The following is a 15,157-nucleotide window of genomic DNA, read 5'->3' as shown; positions in this document are numbered from 1 at the left end:
TGCGACGGCCGACTCCGAGGCGCGCGCACTCTCTCTGCTGGATTTCGGTGGCGCAGCGCGCGCGCACAGCCGTATTTTAAAATCCGGCTGCGCACGACCCGGCCCCTCCTGGTCCCCAGGCAGCCTGCCGCTGCCTGCAGCGGGCAACACGTCCGCCTAGACGCTGCCCTTTGACGCTCGTGCACATAAGTACGCAGCACACCTGTTATGAGTAGATGCCATCCGTCCAATTCCCACGAAGGCTGTGGCTACACACCCATAGCGAAAGGGCCCGTGTTCCGTGGATGTGGTCAACCTTTCCAATACTTTCCCAGCCTGCTGAGTGCAAGTCAGCGCGAGGTTCCCAGCTGTCACTCTCTGGGTGGGACTCAAATCTGCCAGTCTTTTCCGCTATGGTTTTCCAGACTCTAGAGCCCCCCTCCCCACCCAGCACCCTAACGTTATGCAGATAGTCCCCTATCGGGGTGTCCACCCCACGGCCCGCCGGCTGCATGCGGCCCAGGGTGGCTATGAATGAGGCCCAACACAAAATCGTAAATTTACTTAAAACCTCTATTTTGCTCATCAGTTATCGTTCCTGTCTGTGTATTTAATGTATGGCCCAAGACAAGTCCTCTTCTTCCAGCGCAGCCCAGAGATGCCCACAGGCTGGCCATCCGGCTAGTAAGCTTTCTCCCATTCACAGGACGTTATTCTACTTGGCTCTTGAATCCATCGGGACTTCTTACCCACAGTATGAGAACCGTTTTTCCCGTCCAGAGGCCAACTCTGCTGAGACCCTTGACTCAGTTAAAATGCCATTCTGATCAGGCCTCAACTGGCCACACATAGTAGGGATGTTCTCTGGACCGTCTGTCGCTTTTTAAGATTTTATTTATTTTATTTTCAGAGAGAGGAAAAGAGAGAAAGGGAGAGGGACATCGATGTGGGAGAGATATATCAACCAGTTACCTCTCACACACCCCCAGCTGGGGCCCTGGCCCGCAACCCAGGCATGTGCCCTGACCGGGGTTTGAACCAGCGACCTTTCCATTTGTAGGAGACTGCCTACCCACAGAGCCACACTGGTCAGGGCGGTCTGTTATTTTTCTCTGACCTACCTCTGTGGCCAAGCCATGCTGCCTTAGTTATTGTAGCTTTATGAGGTGTTAATATCTGGTGAGTCAAGTCCCCCCTCATTCAGCTTTTTAAAAAATATATATATGTCCTTACACATTTTCCTACTATATTCGTTTTTAAAACATTTCTGCCATAATTTTAAAAACTTGGTTTGTTGGGGGAATTTCATTAAATCTCTAAGAATGCTAGACTTTTTTTCTAGATTTTATTTTATTTTTTAGAGAGAGGAAGGGAGAAAGAGGGAGAGAAACGTCAGTGTTGGTTGCCTCTTACGCACCCCCTAGTGGGAACCTGGCCTGCAACTCAGGCACGTGCCCTGACTGGGAATCAAACTGATGACCCTTTGGTTTGCAGGCCGGCGCTCAATCCACTGAGCCACACCAGCCAGGGCAGAATGCTAGATACTTTTATGTTATATCTTGCTATCCAGATATTTTTGTTCAGCTTTCTCTATATACAATTTTTAAATTAAAAATCATTTTCTTCACTTGGGTCCAGATAATTCTTGTTAAATTTACTCCTTGACTTTACTGTTCTTATTACTATTGTGAGTGGAATTTTCTATTTTTTCTCTATTTTAACTGATTATTTCTATTGACTATTTTTTAATTAATTATTTATTTTTAGAGAGGTGGGGAAGGGTGGGAGAAAGAAAGGGAGAGAAACATCAGTGTGTGGTTGCCTCTCGTACATCACCCACTGGGAACCCGGCCTGCAACCCAGGCATGTGCCCTGACTGGGTATCGAACCTGTGACCCTTTACTTCACAGGCCTGCACTCAACCACTGAGCCACACCAGCCAGGGCGCTACTGACTTTTATATATTTATTTTGTATCCAACTATTTTACTGAGTTCTCTTGCTCTAACTTATTCATCGATCCTTTGGTATTACAGCTGGAAAGTGTCTCTTCGGATTTTCACACCACGCATTTCACTTTGCCGTTTGCACGTTAGGGGCTGGAACCTTACAACACAGGTGCGTAGAGCCACTAGGGGCACAGCGGGCTGACGCTGGTTACAATGGTTGTTGATGGCTTTGGTCATCTCCCGAGGAACGTGCCATTGCTGTCCGTTCCCACACGAGCTTCAGCAGCGCCGGAGGCTCATTAGAAATGCAGAGTCCCCGGCCCTACCTCCTGAATCAGAAACTGCAGCTTCCTGAGATTTCCCAGGTGGGGCCCTGGCCCGGTGCTCAGGTGCTTAGAGCATTCCCTGCCCCGCCCCCGCCCCCGCCATGCGCCAAGGTTACAGGTTCGGTCCCCAGTCAGGGCACACACAGGAATCAACCGGTGAATGCATGAACAACAACAACAAATGGATGTTTTTCTCTCTTCTCTTTCTCTCCTTTCCTCACTTTCTATAAAATCAATTAAAAAAACAAAACAAAAAAGGCATATCAGGTGTTTCCTACATACTTAAAAGTTAAGGAGCGCTGGTCTAGGTGATTTCTTTCTACCCTGATTTTACTTAAGAATTTAGCAAGAACAGCTGTGGCTGTGGAGTCCAGCAAGTACTTTCTGCCCTCTACTGAGCCCTAAAAAGTTACCTCCTGCTCCTGTTCGGTGGCTGCCAGGCGTTTCGGCGTTTGACACGCTCCTGGCCCCGTGCGGAGCCCGGGAAAGTGAGGCCCCGCCCCCCAAGCCCCTGAGTCCACGTGGGCCGCCGCGTTCAATCCCGGCCCAGCCGGGCCTCCTCCCTCCTGTCTCTGTGCGGGCGGTTGTCAGTCTTGCTGAGTCCCAGGCCCCTTTGGGAATGGGGGCGGGGGGGGTGCGCAGGGAGGAAGTTCGTGGAAAATGCCCACGAACAGATTCCCCGGCTGCCCACTGGGAAGCTCCGGGAAGCTCCCCGCAAGGCCGTCACTCCCTGCTTTGCCCGAGGAAGACCCTGCAGACCCCACCACAGCCACTGCCCGAGTGCCCTCCACGGGCTCGGCGCCGGCTGAACGCCCACGGCGCCCTCACTGCCTCGGCCCCCAACTCAGGAGGAAGAACCGCCCCCCCCTTCCTGGGGAAACAAGAAACCCCGAAGGCAGGGCTGTTCTTGGGGCTGGGGACTGGACCAGCCAGAAACTGGCTATCGGTTACAGTGCCCCCTGCCGGTGAGCCCCCGCCATGGACGCGGGCCAGAGCCCCCTTCTCCGAGGGGCGGGGGCGGCCGGGCGGGCTGAGGGCAGACGCTGCCGCCCTCAGCGGGAGCTGGGAAGGCACCTGAGAGCTCTGCCCGGGCGGTCCCCGTGTACTGCCCAGGCACGGTGGCCTTGCTTCCTGGACACAGGGCCAGCCAGAGAGAGCCTGGCCTGGGAGGGGGCAGGGGCCGAGAACCGCCACCAGCCAGGAGCCACCAAGGGGGGAGGAGGCCACTCCCACCAGCCCCCAGGAAGGAGGGAACCCAGCAGCTGGGCCCCGCGATCCCAGGGCCAGGCTGCCTGTGGGGACGGAGGCTGGGATGTGGGGTGTGTCCACCCTCTCCCCATGGTGCTGAAAGTACTGAGGGCTCTGGGCCCTGCAAAGTCCCTGGGGCAAGGCGAAGGCAAGAGACGCAGGTCCCAGGCCGGCACAGCGCCCCAAAGACCTCCAGAGGAGGTGCCATAGAAATGGGGTTTCAGGGGGCCCCCAACCCACAGCTGGGCCTGGGTCCTGGGGCCACCGCCGGTAAGGGCGCTGCCCTGGACCACCCGCGGGGCTGAGGCCCACCCATGGGTGTGTTGAATGCCCCAAACCCCCCCTCTCCTGCCCCCGGGGCCCCTCTGGAGGTGACAGACGGCCACCAGCAGGGATCCGAGTCCACGCGAGGCTGGCCAGGCTGGGTGTCTCTGGGCATGCCGTCCCCGAAGCGCCACCAGCCCTCAGGGCAGGTAGAGTGCCACCAGCACGTAGATGACCCAGCTGGTGGACACGAAGACCCCGAACAGCAGGCTGAACAGCACGAGGGAGCGGGCCTTGCGAGACGCCTCCTCGGCCTGGGCCAGGTCGCCCCGGCTCAGGGCCGCGCGGGTCTGCAACGAGACGGGGCGGGGGTGGGGGTGAGCCCCCGCAGCCCGCGCCGGGAGGCTGACACCCCAAGAAGCGTGGGGGCCGCTCCCGGCAGTGTCTCTGCAGTCCCCCGCTTGGCAGAGGAGGAAGCAGAGGCTCAGGGAAGTGAGGTGACCCGCCCAGGGCCACGCTGCTGGGGTGGGGCCAGAATTCTCAGGCAGGGGCGGCCTCCAGAGCCCCACCCCGAGCTGTCCCAAGAGGGGCCTCTGTCCCAGCCCTGGCTGGCTGGCTGGCCACGGGGGAGCTCGATCAGTGGGGGCTGTGGGGCCACGGCCGGGTCTGCCTCCGGCAGGGGCCCCCAGAGGGTTGCCTGCTCCGTCTGAGAGAATGTCCTCGCCACTGACACCAGTGGGCGCCCAGGGCCTGCCCTGTGTGGGGTGGTGGGGACGGGCAGGGGGGGCGGCCATCGAGATGGTGGGTAGGTGACTGGGTGGGGGGGGTAAGGGGTGGTGAGTGGGTGAGCAGACAGGTGGGTAGAAGAGATGAGAGGGAGGGTGGGTGGGCGAGTGGCAGTCTGTGCCCCATCACACACGAGCCCCCCGGGGCGGGGGGGGCAGCGTCTGGGGCCTTGTGGTCACCTTCAGTGAGAATCGTTTCAGCCAGGCTTCCTAGCGCAGACCTCGAGAGGCGGGGGCGGCGGCAGGAGACCGAAGGAGGTGCCCCCGCAACAGCGGCCGCCGACCCCCGCCCCTGCCTCCTTCCCGAGAGGCAGCCGCCGGAGCCCCGCCCCCACCCGGGCAGGCGGGCGGCGCCCCCTACCTCGTGGGAGTACACAATGGCGATGAGCCCGGTGAGCAGGCAGCAGAACAGGGTCACCAGCACGGACTCCATCATGTAGTCCTTGGGCAGCGGCCGGTGCTCGATGGTGGCGGGGCCCGGCACGGCGGCCAGGGCGCTGTTGTACTGCGGGCGGACGGGCCGGGTCAGGCCGCCTGCCCCTCCCGGGCAGCACCGTCGCTGCCCCCGGAGTCCTCTCAGGTCCGCCCTCCGCAGATCGCTCCGTGGGGTCCGGTCACCGCTGTGTGTTCACGTCCCCGTGGACACACCCCCGGGGACCTCTGGGCTCTCCTCCACGGGCAGCCCGGGGGCTTTGCTTGATCCTGAGATCGAATCAAACCACCTCCCACCCAGGGGCCCTGGGCCCCTCACATCGGGTCCCCCCTCCCACCCTGCACTCCTCTCCTCGCCTGGACGGCAGCCCTGGCTGGGGGCCCCTTCCTTCTCGTCTCTAGACGAACTCTCCTGTCCATCCCTCGGGGCCCAGCACAAAGGCCCCCACTTCCAGGAAGCCCCCCAGACTCACCCACTCCCCAGCTGAGCTAGCCCCTTCCTTTTCCTCCTCTGGGCACCAAGGCCCCCTCTGCAAGGGGTTGCTTATGGCGCCTTATCACCTGCGAGCCCACCCAGGGAGGGCGGCCCGTGGGGGGCAGCGAGGGGTGAACGGACGGGGTGAGTGGGCATCACGTGAGGGGCAAGCCGGGCGCGAGCACGTGGGAGGAGGGGAGGGGTGGGCGGGGTAAGGTGGGCGTGGAGCGGGCTGGCGTCGAGCAGGGGGACCGCGGGCTGGGGCCCCACTCACCACGGGGAAGGGCGCGAACAGCTGCGGCGAGGCGGGCGCGGGGTAGAGGGGCGTGGCGGGCGGCGGGTACAGCGCCTGGGGCGCGGGCCCGGGCTGGTAGAGGACGGCCCCCTGCGGGAAGGGCGGGTACAGCAGGTGCACGCCCTTGGGGTCCGGCGGCGCGTAGGGCGGGGGCTCGCCCACGAAGCCGATGTTGGGGATGCCGCCGGCCGCCACCTTGGGGCCCTGCCTGGCGTCGCCCGTGGCCTGGGCCTGGGCCTGGGCCTGGGCAGGGGTCCCCGCCGCGGCCGCGGCTGCAGCCTCGGCCTGGGAGTCGGCCGAGGGGTCCTCCGGGGCCGGGGCGCTGGCCCCGTCCGCGTCGGCTTGCTCACGGGGCCCTCCGTCCTCGTCCAGCAGCTGCGGGCGGCGCGGGAGCTGCGGGAGCTCTGGGCCCTGCGGGTCCTCGGGGGCCGTGGGGCCAGCGCCCCCTTTCGTGTCTGCTCCTGGGGAGAAACGGCAGGCGTCACGAACCCCAGGAGGACACGGCCGGGCGGGACTCCTTCCTTCCCCAGGCCCCAGAACAGCCCCGTGCGGAGGAAGCCCCAGCGGGGTCCTGACCCTTCCCGCGCCCGCGCCAGGGCCTGTCCACGCGGGGCCCTCGAAGACTCCCCGCTGCAAAGGGCAGAGACAAGACAGGAAGACCGAGGCTCAGGGAAATGAGGTGCTGGGCTGGTGGGCACGCAGGCCCTGCCTCGGCTGGGGGGCCCTGTCCTGCCCCCGGGCGGGCACTGCAGCCACAGCTTATGGGCCCAGGGAGCCCCTGCCCGCCCCCCCCCCAGAGGCTGTCCTGAGACCCAGTGGGGGAGGGGGCTGAGCCAGGAGAGGAGCTGAAACAATCCGACTCGGGGCTGGAGAGGGGGGACGGTGCTCAGGACCGGCCAGACCCTGGCTAATCAGAGAGCCAGGAGGTCACTAAGGGCAAAGAGGGGACGAGACCTGAGTGGGGGCGGAGATGGCACCCGGAAGCCGGGGTGCAGAGGCCCTCAGCAGCCCGGCTGCCCGCCCCTGGGCCCGGGCTCCAGCACCCACACAGCACACTCTGGAGGCACCCGCACACTTCCCGAGGGCACCCTTGCGCCTCCGGAGGGCAGCCAGGCCGGGGAGCGCCTCCAGGCCTCGGGCAGGGGTTGGGAGAGGGGCCGGACCTGGGCTGGGTTTCAAGGCCCCACAGGGAGGGCGGCGGCCCAGGGCCCAGGGACCGGCCCTGGAAGTTCAGTTCCCAAGTGTCCTTGCGGCTTTAGAAGGCAGAGAGGCGAGGAAGGCAGGCACCGCAGTGAGAGGTCCAGTGAGGGCACGGCCTCGCTGAGATGCCCCCCATCCCTACCACATGCCCCCCCAGAGCTGACTGGCAGCAGCAGAGGCCAGGACCCTGGAGGGAGGGGTCCCCAGTGGCAGAGAGCTCCCCGCCCCAGCGCCTCCCAGCCGCCAGCCCCCCCGCCCCCCGCAGCAGGGCCCCTGCCCCGCACACCTGCCCCGGTGTTTGTGCCTCCACACCTCTGTCCACACTTTGAAAACTAGGTCGCCGGAACAGCCGGAAAACAGTGAAGAAAATGGCAGTAGGCCCCTGCCTATCCATAATTACTTTAAACATAAAGGGACTAAATCATCCAATCAGAAGGCAGAGTGGCCAAATGGATTAAAGCAAAACAAGCCCGGTCTGCCCTCTGCCCACAGGAGACTCGCTCTGGAGCCGGGCCCAGACCTGCGTGCAGGGGCGGGAAACACGCCCCACACTCCCATGCGCGTGGGGCCGGCAGAGAGCTGGGGTGGCTGGGGTTCCGTCCAACCACACAACCTGCCGAACAAAGACTCGTGAGACACAAAGAAGGGCATTACGTGGTGATACGGGGGGCGATCCCACAAGGGAGTACGACACCCAGAAATATTTATGCACCCAGCACGGGAACACGGGCAGGCAAAGTGGACGTTAGCCGGCCCGCAAGGGGAAGCAGCATTATGATGATGGGCGTGGAGGGGGGGCGGGGCTTTAATACCACACTGACATCAACGGATGCGTCACCCAGACAACACTCAGCAACAAAACAGTGGCCTTCACCCACTCCTGAGACCGGACGGACTTAACAGATCATCCCACCCAAAACCAGTGGAACACACACCCTTCTAGAGTGCCTAGGGAACATTCTCCAGGATAGACGGCAAATCGTAAAACTTAGGAAGATTAAAGCTATATCAAGCAGCCCTGGCTGGTGTGGCTCAGTGGACTGAGTGCCGCCGGCCTGAGAACCAAAACGCTGCAGGTTCGATTCCCAGTCAGGGCACATGCCTAGGTTGCGGGTCGGGTCCCTAGTAGGGGGCACGTGAGAGGCAACCACACATTGATGTTTCCTTCCCTTTCTCCCTCCCCTACGCTCTAAAAATAAATAAATAAAATCTTTAAAAAGATCATATCAAGCATCGTTTCCAACCACAGTGGTATCAGTTACAAGGGAAAAAAAAAACCACCGACAAAGTCACAAGAGCTGTAGGTTAAACAACTCACTCCTGAGAAACCAACGGGTCTGAGGAGACACCACGGGAGAAGCCCGTGAGATCTCCTCGAGAAGGGGATCTCGAGACACACGGAAACGGAAATGCCAGACACCGACGCTAACGGGACGCGGCAAAGGCAGTTTGTTTTTGTTTTGTTTTTTTGAGAGAGGGGAAGGGAGGGGGCAGGCGGGAGAGAAACATCAGTGTGTGGTTGCCCCTCACACGCCCCCTCCTGGGGACCCGGCCCACAACCCAGACACATGCCCTGACTGGGAATCGAACTGGTGACCCTTTGGTTCGCAGGACGACACTCAGTCCACTGACCCACACCAGGTAGGGTACAAAACAGTTCTAAGAGGGAATAAATGCCCACATCAAGAAACAAAAAACAGCCCTGGCTGGCATAGCTCAGTGGATTGAGCACAGGCTGCAAACCAAAGCATCGCAGGTTCAATTCCCAATCAGGGCACATGCCTGGGTTGTAGGCCACGGCCCCCAGCAACCGCACATTGATGTTTCTCTCTCTCTCTCTCTTTCTCCCTCCCTTCCCTCTCTAAAAATAAATAAATAAAATCTTAAAAAAAAAAAAAAAGAAACAAAAAACCTCAAATAAACCTAATGCACTCTCAAGGAATTAGGTTAGGTAAAGAAGAACAAAGGAAACCCAAAGTTAGTAGAAGAAAGGAAATAAAGATCAGGGTGGAAATCAATGAAATATAGACTAAAAATACAATAGAAAAGATGAATGAAATGAAGAGTTGGTTCTTTTTTTTTTTAAAGATTTTATTTATTTATTTTTAGAGAGGGAAGGGAGGGAGATACATGGGGTGGGGGGGAGAGAGAGAAACATCAATGTGCGGTTGCTGGGGGTTCTGGCCTGCAACCCAGGCATGTACCCTGGCTGGGAATCGAACCTGGGACACTTTGATTCCCAGCCCACACTCAATCCACTGAGCTACGCCAGCCAGGGTAAACAGTTGGTTCTTTAAAAAGATAAAGAAAATGGACAAACCTTTAGCTAGACCCAGCAAGAAAAAAAATGAGAAAATTCAAAATCAGAAACGAAAGAGATGTTACAGTTAATAACACAGACATACAAAAGGTCATGAGAGACTGCTGTGAAAAATGATAAACCAACAAATCTGACAACCCAGAAGAAGTGGACAAATACCTAGAAACATACAACTACCAAGACTGAATTCAGAAGAAACAGACTCATGACTAACAAGGAGACTCAACCAGTAACCCAAAGCCTTCTGGCAGAAGTCCGGGACCAGATGGTAAACTCTACCAGACACTCGAAGGATGAACATCCACTCTTCCCAAACTCTTCCAAAACACAGGACAGGAGGGAGCACCCCCAAACTCACTTTACAAAGCCGGCATTGCCTGAGACCAGAGTCAAACAAGGACTCCACAAGGAAAACATAAAAATCACAGGCCAATGTCCCTTATGAACGCAGACGCCAAAATTCTCCAATACAACACCAGCAAACAGAATTCAACGATGCAGTGGAAGGACCATTCACCACGGTCAGGTGGGATCCCCGCCCCCGGGGATGCGAGGGCGGTTTAACACCCACAGAGCGCCACCACGCCACCCCACAGCAGCCGCACGCAGGCTCAGACTCATACGGTCATCTCGACAGATGCAGAAACCCTGAGTCAGAACAAGTGCTGTTGTTTTAAGCCCCTCAGTTTCGGGTGGTTTGTTATGCAGCAAAAACCGACGGGTAACTAACTGATAGGAAGTTTCCTCTGGCAGTGGGGGCCCCGAGCGAGGGCCAGAGGGCGGGGAGGAGGCCCAGGCTGCAGGCAGGGAGGGACTGCAGGGAGCTGAGCCCGAGCAGGGGGCCGAGGGCCGCTGGGGTGCAGGCACCTGGCCGGACTCCGGTGGTGCCGCGTGGGGACCGGGCCAGACCACACACAGGGTTGAGCAGGGGAAGGGAGCTGTTGGGGGTGACGGGGCAGAGCCCCTCCCTCCCCCTTCCCTCCCCCCCCCCCTTGGTGTCCAGGTGTCAGGGCCCAGCCGGCCGGGGCAGCTGGGTGAGGGCCTTGGGGGCCCAGTCCCTGGGCAGCTCCTCCAGGCTGTGGGGTCGCGGCGTGTAGCCCGTGAAGCGCGAAGGTTCTCTCTGACTGGCCCGGCCGCCCGCCCTCCAAAGTCTGGGTGTCTGGCCAGCCTGGGGGAGCTGGGAGAGGGGGCGGGAGGGGGCCGGATGCTCTCGGGCAGTAAGGTCCACACTCAAACGTCCCAAAGGTTTGTGACTGTTGGGTCCAGAGGGCTGGGCTCTTCCAAGAGGGCCCCGGGTGGGGGGCTGAGGGGCCGCTGGTCCACTCGGGGTGGAAGTGTGGGGACACCTAAACATCCCTGGGGGAGGCACCAGCCAGAGTTCCCAGGGCAGCATCTCCCAGCCTCACCCACCCCGCCGAGGGCTGGAGCTTCCAAATACTCAAGGCAGACGCCCCTGGGACCCGGGGAGGAAATGAGAAGCAGCGTTGGCTGAGCCGGGGGCCACCGGCCCAGGTGACTTAGTGGCGAGGCCCTCTGCCAGCACCCACCACCCTGCCCGGGAGGCCCTGAACCGCCCTGGGAGCGCGCAGCCACCTGGCAGGCGAGGCACCACCAGCCCCGCCGCTCAGCGGCCCCACGTGCTGTTGGGATGCTCCCCTGCCTCGCGCCTGCCTTCCAGGTCAGAAATGCAACCCTGTGCGCTAACCCACCAAAACACCCTAACTACCCCCCCGGTTCCTGAGCTTTGGGGGCTGCTAAGCGGACGAAGCTGTGCAGGTAAGAGGTCCGAGGGGCGACGCAGTGACGGTGCCGCCCACGGTGGGTGGGGTTCGCACCGTTTCAGGTGCCAGGCCCTCCGTGCACGACCGCGCGTGGGCGTCGGCCCTGCCCCAGCGCTGCGCCGCGGGCCGGCGGGCTGGGCGACCCGGCGGGCAGGCACGCACCAGTCCCTCTCCCGCCGGAACAGCGACACACCGCTAGTAAAAACAGCGACAGGGGACGTGCGGCCGTGCTCCTTTCGGGGTCGCCCTCCCTGCGCCTTTCTTTCCCTAAACCCCGTTTCACAGCTGCGAGAGCTGAGCGGCGACCCGCGCCGCCGCCGGCTGGGCGCTCCGCGGTCCGTCCCCGCGGGAGGCCGCGCCCCCGCGCCCCTTATCGAAACAAAAACCGCAGCTTCCCCGGGCCCCGCCAGGGCACATACCTGGCCCGATGGCCCCGAGATAGGGCCGCAGAGTAAATAAATGCGCCAGCGGCGCTGCCGGTCACCGCCGGGGCTCTCAGGTTCGGGACACCCGGCCTCCGCGGGACATTCCACAGGGGAGGGCGCCGGCAGGTGGGTGGGGAGGGGCTCCAGGGTCGCGGGCGGCGGCGGCGGTTGGAGCCAGGCCAGACGCCTCTCCTCGCCGCCGCGTCCCCGCACGGGAGCTGGTGGCCGAAGAAATCCGGGTCTCCCTCCCACCCCGGGGTGTCCCTGGAGCGCCAGGCAGGGCTCTGCACCCCCCAGCTCCCTGCAGCTGGGGGCAGCCGGGGGCTGCCCGGGGCAGGCACGGAGAGCGGTCTCGGTTGACCACCCCTTCCGGCGCCTGGAGCTGGTCGGGCCGTCGGGGTCCCCTGAAGGGGCCTTTCTGCCGTCGCGCCCTCGTCCGCTCATCTCTCTGGCTCGGGGCCCCTCTCAGGGTCTCTGATTCGCCCCTGGGGTCCCTTCCCTCCCCTTGGTCCTGTTTCTGCCCCCACCCCCCGGCCAGGGCGGCCCCTGCCCCCGCTACAAGGACTTCAGCGTGGCCAGAGGGGGCGGAGTGGAAAATGCCCCCAAACTTGCCCTGCGGGAGTCCCTGCTGCCCGCCCTGGGGAGCAATGTGGGGATGCAGGAGCCCCCCAAAGGCCGCCCCTTCCTAACCACCCCCTCTCCGGGGCACCTGCAAAGCTGGAGGGACACGGCCTAAGCTGCCGAACTGTCCACGGCAGCCTCCGGGTCCCCACACCCCGGGTTCTGAGAGGCTTGTCCCAGGGCGGGGCGGCGAGGGGCCCGGCGGAAAGACGCTCCCGCCCCTGCGCCCGCCGGCCCCCCGCCGGGACCCCGGGGGCCGGGGCTGGGGGCCGCACAGCGCGCACCGGGCCCCCCGCGTCCTCACCTGCGTCCATGGCGCGGGCCGGCGGCGGGGCGGGCGGGGCGGTGCAGCTCCTGCGCCCGGAGCCTCCCGCCGCCGTCGGGCCCGGCTCCGCTTTCGCCGCCGGCTCGGGTTTCCTGGTGCCGGCTGCACGGTCGGTTAATAATTGACCGCCTGGGCTGCCCAAATCTGTGTCAACAGGTGGCTCCCGCGCGCCCCGGCGCGGAGGCCGAGCCCGCGTGCCGCCCACCGCGCGGGGGAGGAAGGTCGCGGGCGAGGTTTGCAGCGGCGCTCGGCCGGGGAGCGGGCGGCGGGAGGGGGGCGGCGGCGGGCAGAAGTGGGGAAGGGCAGGGCGCCGCACGCAGACGCTCCCGGGGCCGGGAGGGCTCTGGGGGGCGCGCGAGGCGGCGCGGGGGCGTGCGCTAACCGGGCCGCGCGGCGGGGGGTGTGTGTGGCCAGCGAGGACCGCGGGCGACGCAGCGACGGAAGGAAGGGGCGAAAGGGAGAATCGCCGTTAGATCGGCGCGTGATAGTGGCCACGGGCGAGAGTCGCCAGCGGCAGCTAAGCTCCGCGGGTGGAAGAGGTTTTCAACGGAAACTGGGTTACCTGCACAGAGTACCTCCCGCAAGAGAGGCGGTCGGCGTCGGCATCACCCGATCGCAGACGCACAGGCGCACACCTGTGGGGCACCTGCGGCGCCGCGGCCGAGGGTGCTGCACCCCGCCCCTCGGAGACCGCAGAGGGGCGCTGCGCGCGGGGGGCGCCCTCCCAAACACTGCGACGCCTTCGCTTTTCTCTGGAAGTTCCCTTCGGCTCCTCAAGTCCACGTCCTCCCCCAGCCCCACCCCCCTTGGTGCCTTCTCTGCTGTCAGGCACTCTCTCATCCGCGTGCTTCCTCTTCAAGTGGGCTTTAAAACTTTTTTCTTGAAAACCACTTTAAGCCCTGGCTGGCGTAGCTCAGTGGATTGAGCTCGGGCTGCGAACCAAAGTGTCACAGGTTCGATTCCCAGTCAGGGCACATGCCTGGGTGGCAGGCCACGGCCCCCAGCAACCGCACGTTGATGTTTCTCTCTCTCTTTCTCCCTCCCTTCCCTCTCTAAAAATAAATAAATAAAATATTTTAAAAATACTATAAAGCACAATACACCAAAAATGCTGCCCGTTTTCTTCCATCTTCGATATTAAAATGGCTGCACAAAAATCCACCAATTTAGGTAAGCTTTTTAAAAATGCACACTGATGTGACAGCTGTCACAATACACTCTAACAAAACTGTTTCAGATGAAGTCACAGACCAGCGCTACCAGAGCCATCCGAGGGGAACGCCGAATGGACTGTACGGCCGACCCAGTAAAACCCTTTCCACACTGGCGATCCACCTCCAGCCCCTCGGACACGAGGGGGTCCACTGGCAGCCCCCGTTGCCTGTCCGCCCGCAGCCGGCACAGTCCTCCGGCCTTCGGGGTCTCGGTGAGCTCCTCCAGCGCAGGGCCTGTCTTGGGAAGCTGCCCCATGGGTGCCACACACGTGCCTGGGATGTGATGCAGTTTTGCATTTGTCTCCGGGGAGCCTTTGGGGAGTCCCCAGCGGTGGGCTGGGCCGTTTTTGTTACTCTCTCTGTCTGGGGTTTCTGCTGGGCATGGGTGGCTCCAGGGCAGTGGGGGCCCAGGGTCCGGCCTCCTTAGGGATGACTCTCTTCCTGCCCAGAGCCCCTGGGTCGAGGTTCGCCCCAGGCTCGCAGACGGGCAGTCCCTCTAGGCTCCAGCTGTGCGCAGAGGGCCAGTTCCGGAGCCCCGGCCATCTGGGGGCCTGTGGCTCCCGCTCCCACACCCCCAGGCATGACCCGGTCCCGGCCCCTTTAAGGGCAGGCTGGCTCCAACCACTGGCTGGCTGTGATGACCGTCTCCACTCAAGGGCCTATTGTTGAGTGGGGTTGGGTTTCCCTTTCTTCCTCCCAGCGGGGAGATCGGGCACTCCCCTGTCTGGCGTGTGCGGGAGGGCACACTGCCTCCCCGAGCCTGCGAGCTCAGCCCTCCCGACCCGAGAGTCCACTCGCAGCCACAAACCTCCGGGGAGTCGGCCGTGGAACCACCACCGACTCCTCAATTTCCCCCACAGGAAAGTGGGGTGATGATGGTACCCACCTCGCAGGTTTGTTAGGACCAAGAACAGCCCTGGCTGGCGTAGCTCAGTGGATTGAGCTTGGGCTGTGAACCAAAGTGTCGCAGGTTCAATTCCCAGTCAGGGCACATGCCTGGGTTGCAGGCCACGGCCCCCAGCAACCACACATTGATGTTTCTCTCTCTCTCTTTCTCCCTCCCTTCCCTCTCTAAAAATAAATAAAATAAAATAAAAAGAACAAACGGAGACCAGCCGAGAACATTCCTGGAGCGGATACAACCAGCTCAGGTGTGCTGAGCCGAACCGGCTTCCTTTGCACGACTGACTTGACCTGGGTCACTTCCTGCTTATGCCTCTGGAAATTGTAAGCAAAACTCACTTCCCAAAACTGACCCGAGGTAACCCCTACCCCGCTGACTGCCATTAGGAAAGTCCGAACATAACCGATCAGCGGGAGGAAGTCACGGGCCCTCCCCGTGGACGCGGCTCTGTGACTGCATTCCACGTTTTGGTCTGAGAGCTGCGGGTTCCCAACGGTCTGTATGGTGCGTGAGAAGTAACCGTGTGCTCACGACCACTCGGTGACCCGTGGGTTCCTCTCCCTGAACCCTCGACGGGCCGTCTGAGGCTCCACCGAGATTCAGATTCTTAGCCCA

General features: G+C 61.9%; 1 protein-coding gene across 2 annotated transcripts; it reads right to left on the bottom strand.

Moving 5' to 3' along the window:
- Positions 1–3,633: 3,633 nt before the first annotated feature.
- Positions 3,634–12,682, bottom strand: PRRT1B (proline rich transmembrane protein 1B). 2 transcript variants are annotated; one of them, XM_036022387.1, is made up of 5 exons: positions 12,403–12,682; positions 8,026–8,035; positions 5,732–6,208; positions 4,912–5,055; positions 3,634–4,115 (listed from the first exon to the last, which is right to left on the bottom strand). In XM_036022387.1, exons 1-5 carry the CDS (start codon positions 12,411–12,413, stop codon positions 3,966–3,968), a joined length of 792 nt encoding a protein of 263 aa, XP_035878280.1. In that variant the 5' UTR covers positions 12,414–12,682; the 3' UTR covers positions 3,634–3,965. The 2 variants fall into 2 exon arrangements, with proteins under 2 accessions (XP_035878280.1, XP_028386535.2); XM_028530734.2 differs by lacking the exon at positions 8,026–8,035 and having other exon boundaries at positions 5,732–6,213; positions 12,404–12,682.
- Between the last annotated feature and the right edge of the window lie 2,475 nt (positions 12,683–15,157).

The sequence above is a fragment of the Phyllostomus discolor genome, chromosome 3 (genome assembly GCF_004126475.2).
Source record: "Phyllostomus discolor isolate MPI-MPIP mPhyDis1 chromosome 3, mPhyDis1.pri.v3, whole genome shotgun sequence".
Classification (NCBI taxonomy): Eukaryota; Metazoa; Chordata; class Mammalia; order Chiroptera; family Phyllostomidae; genus Phyllostomus; species Phyllostomus discolor.
The sequence above is the reverse complement of the archived record's forward strand: the minus strand, read 5'-3'. Positions and strand labels throughout refer to the sequence as shown.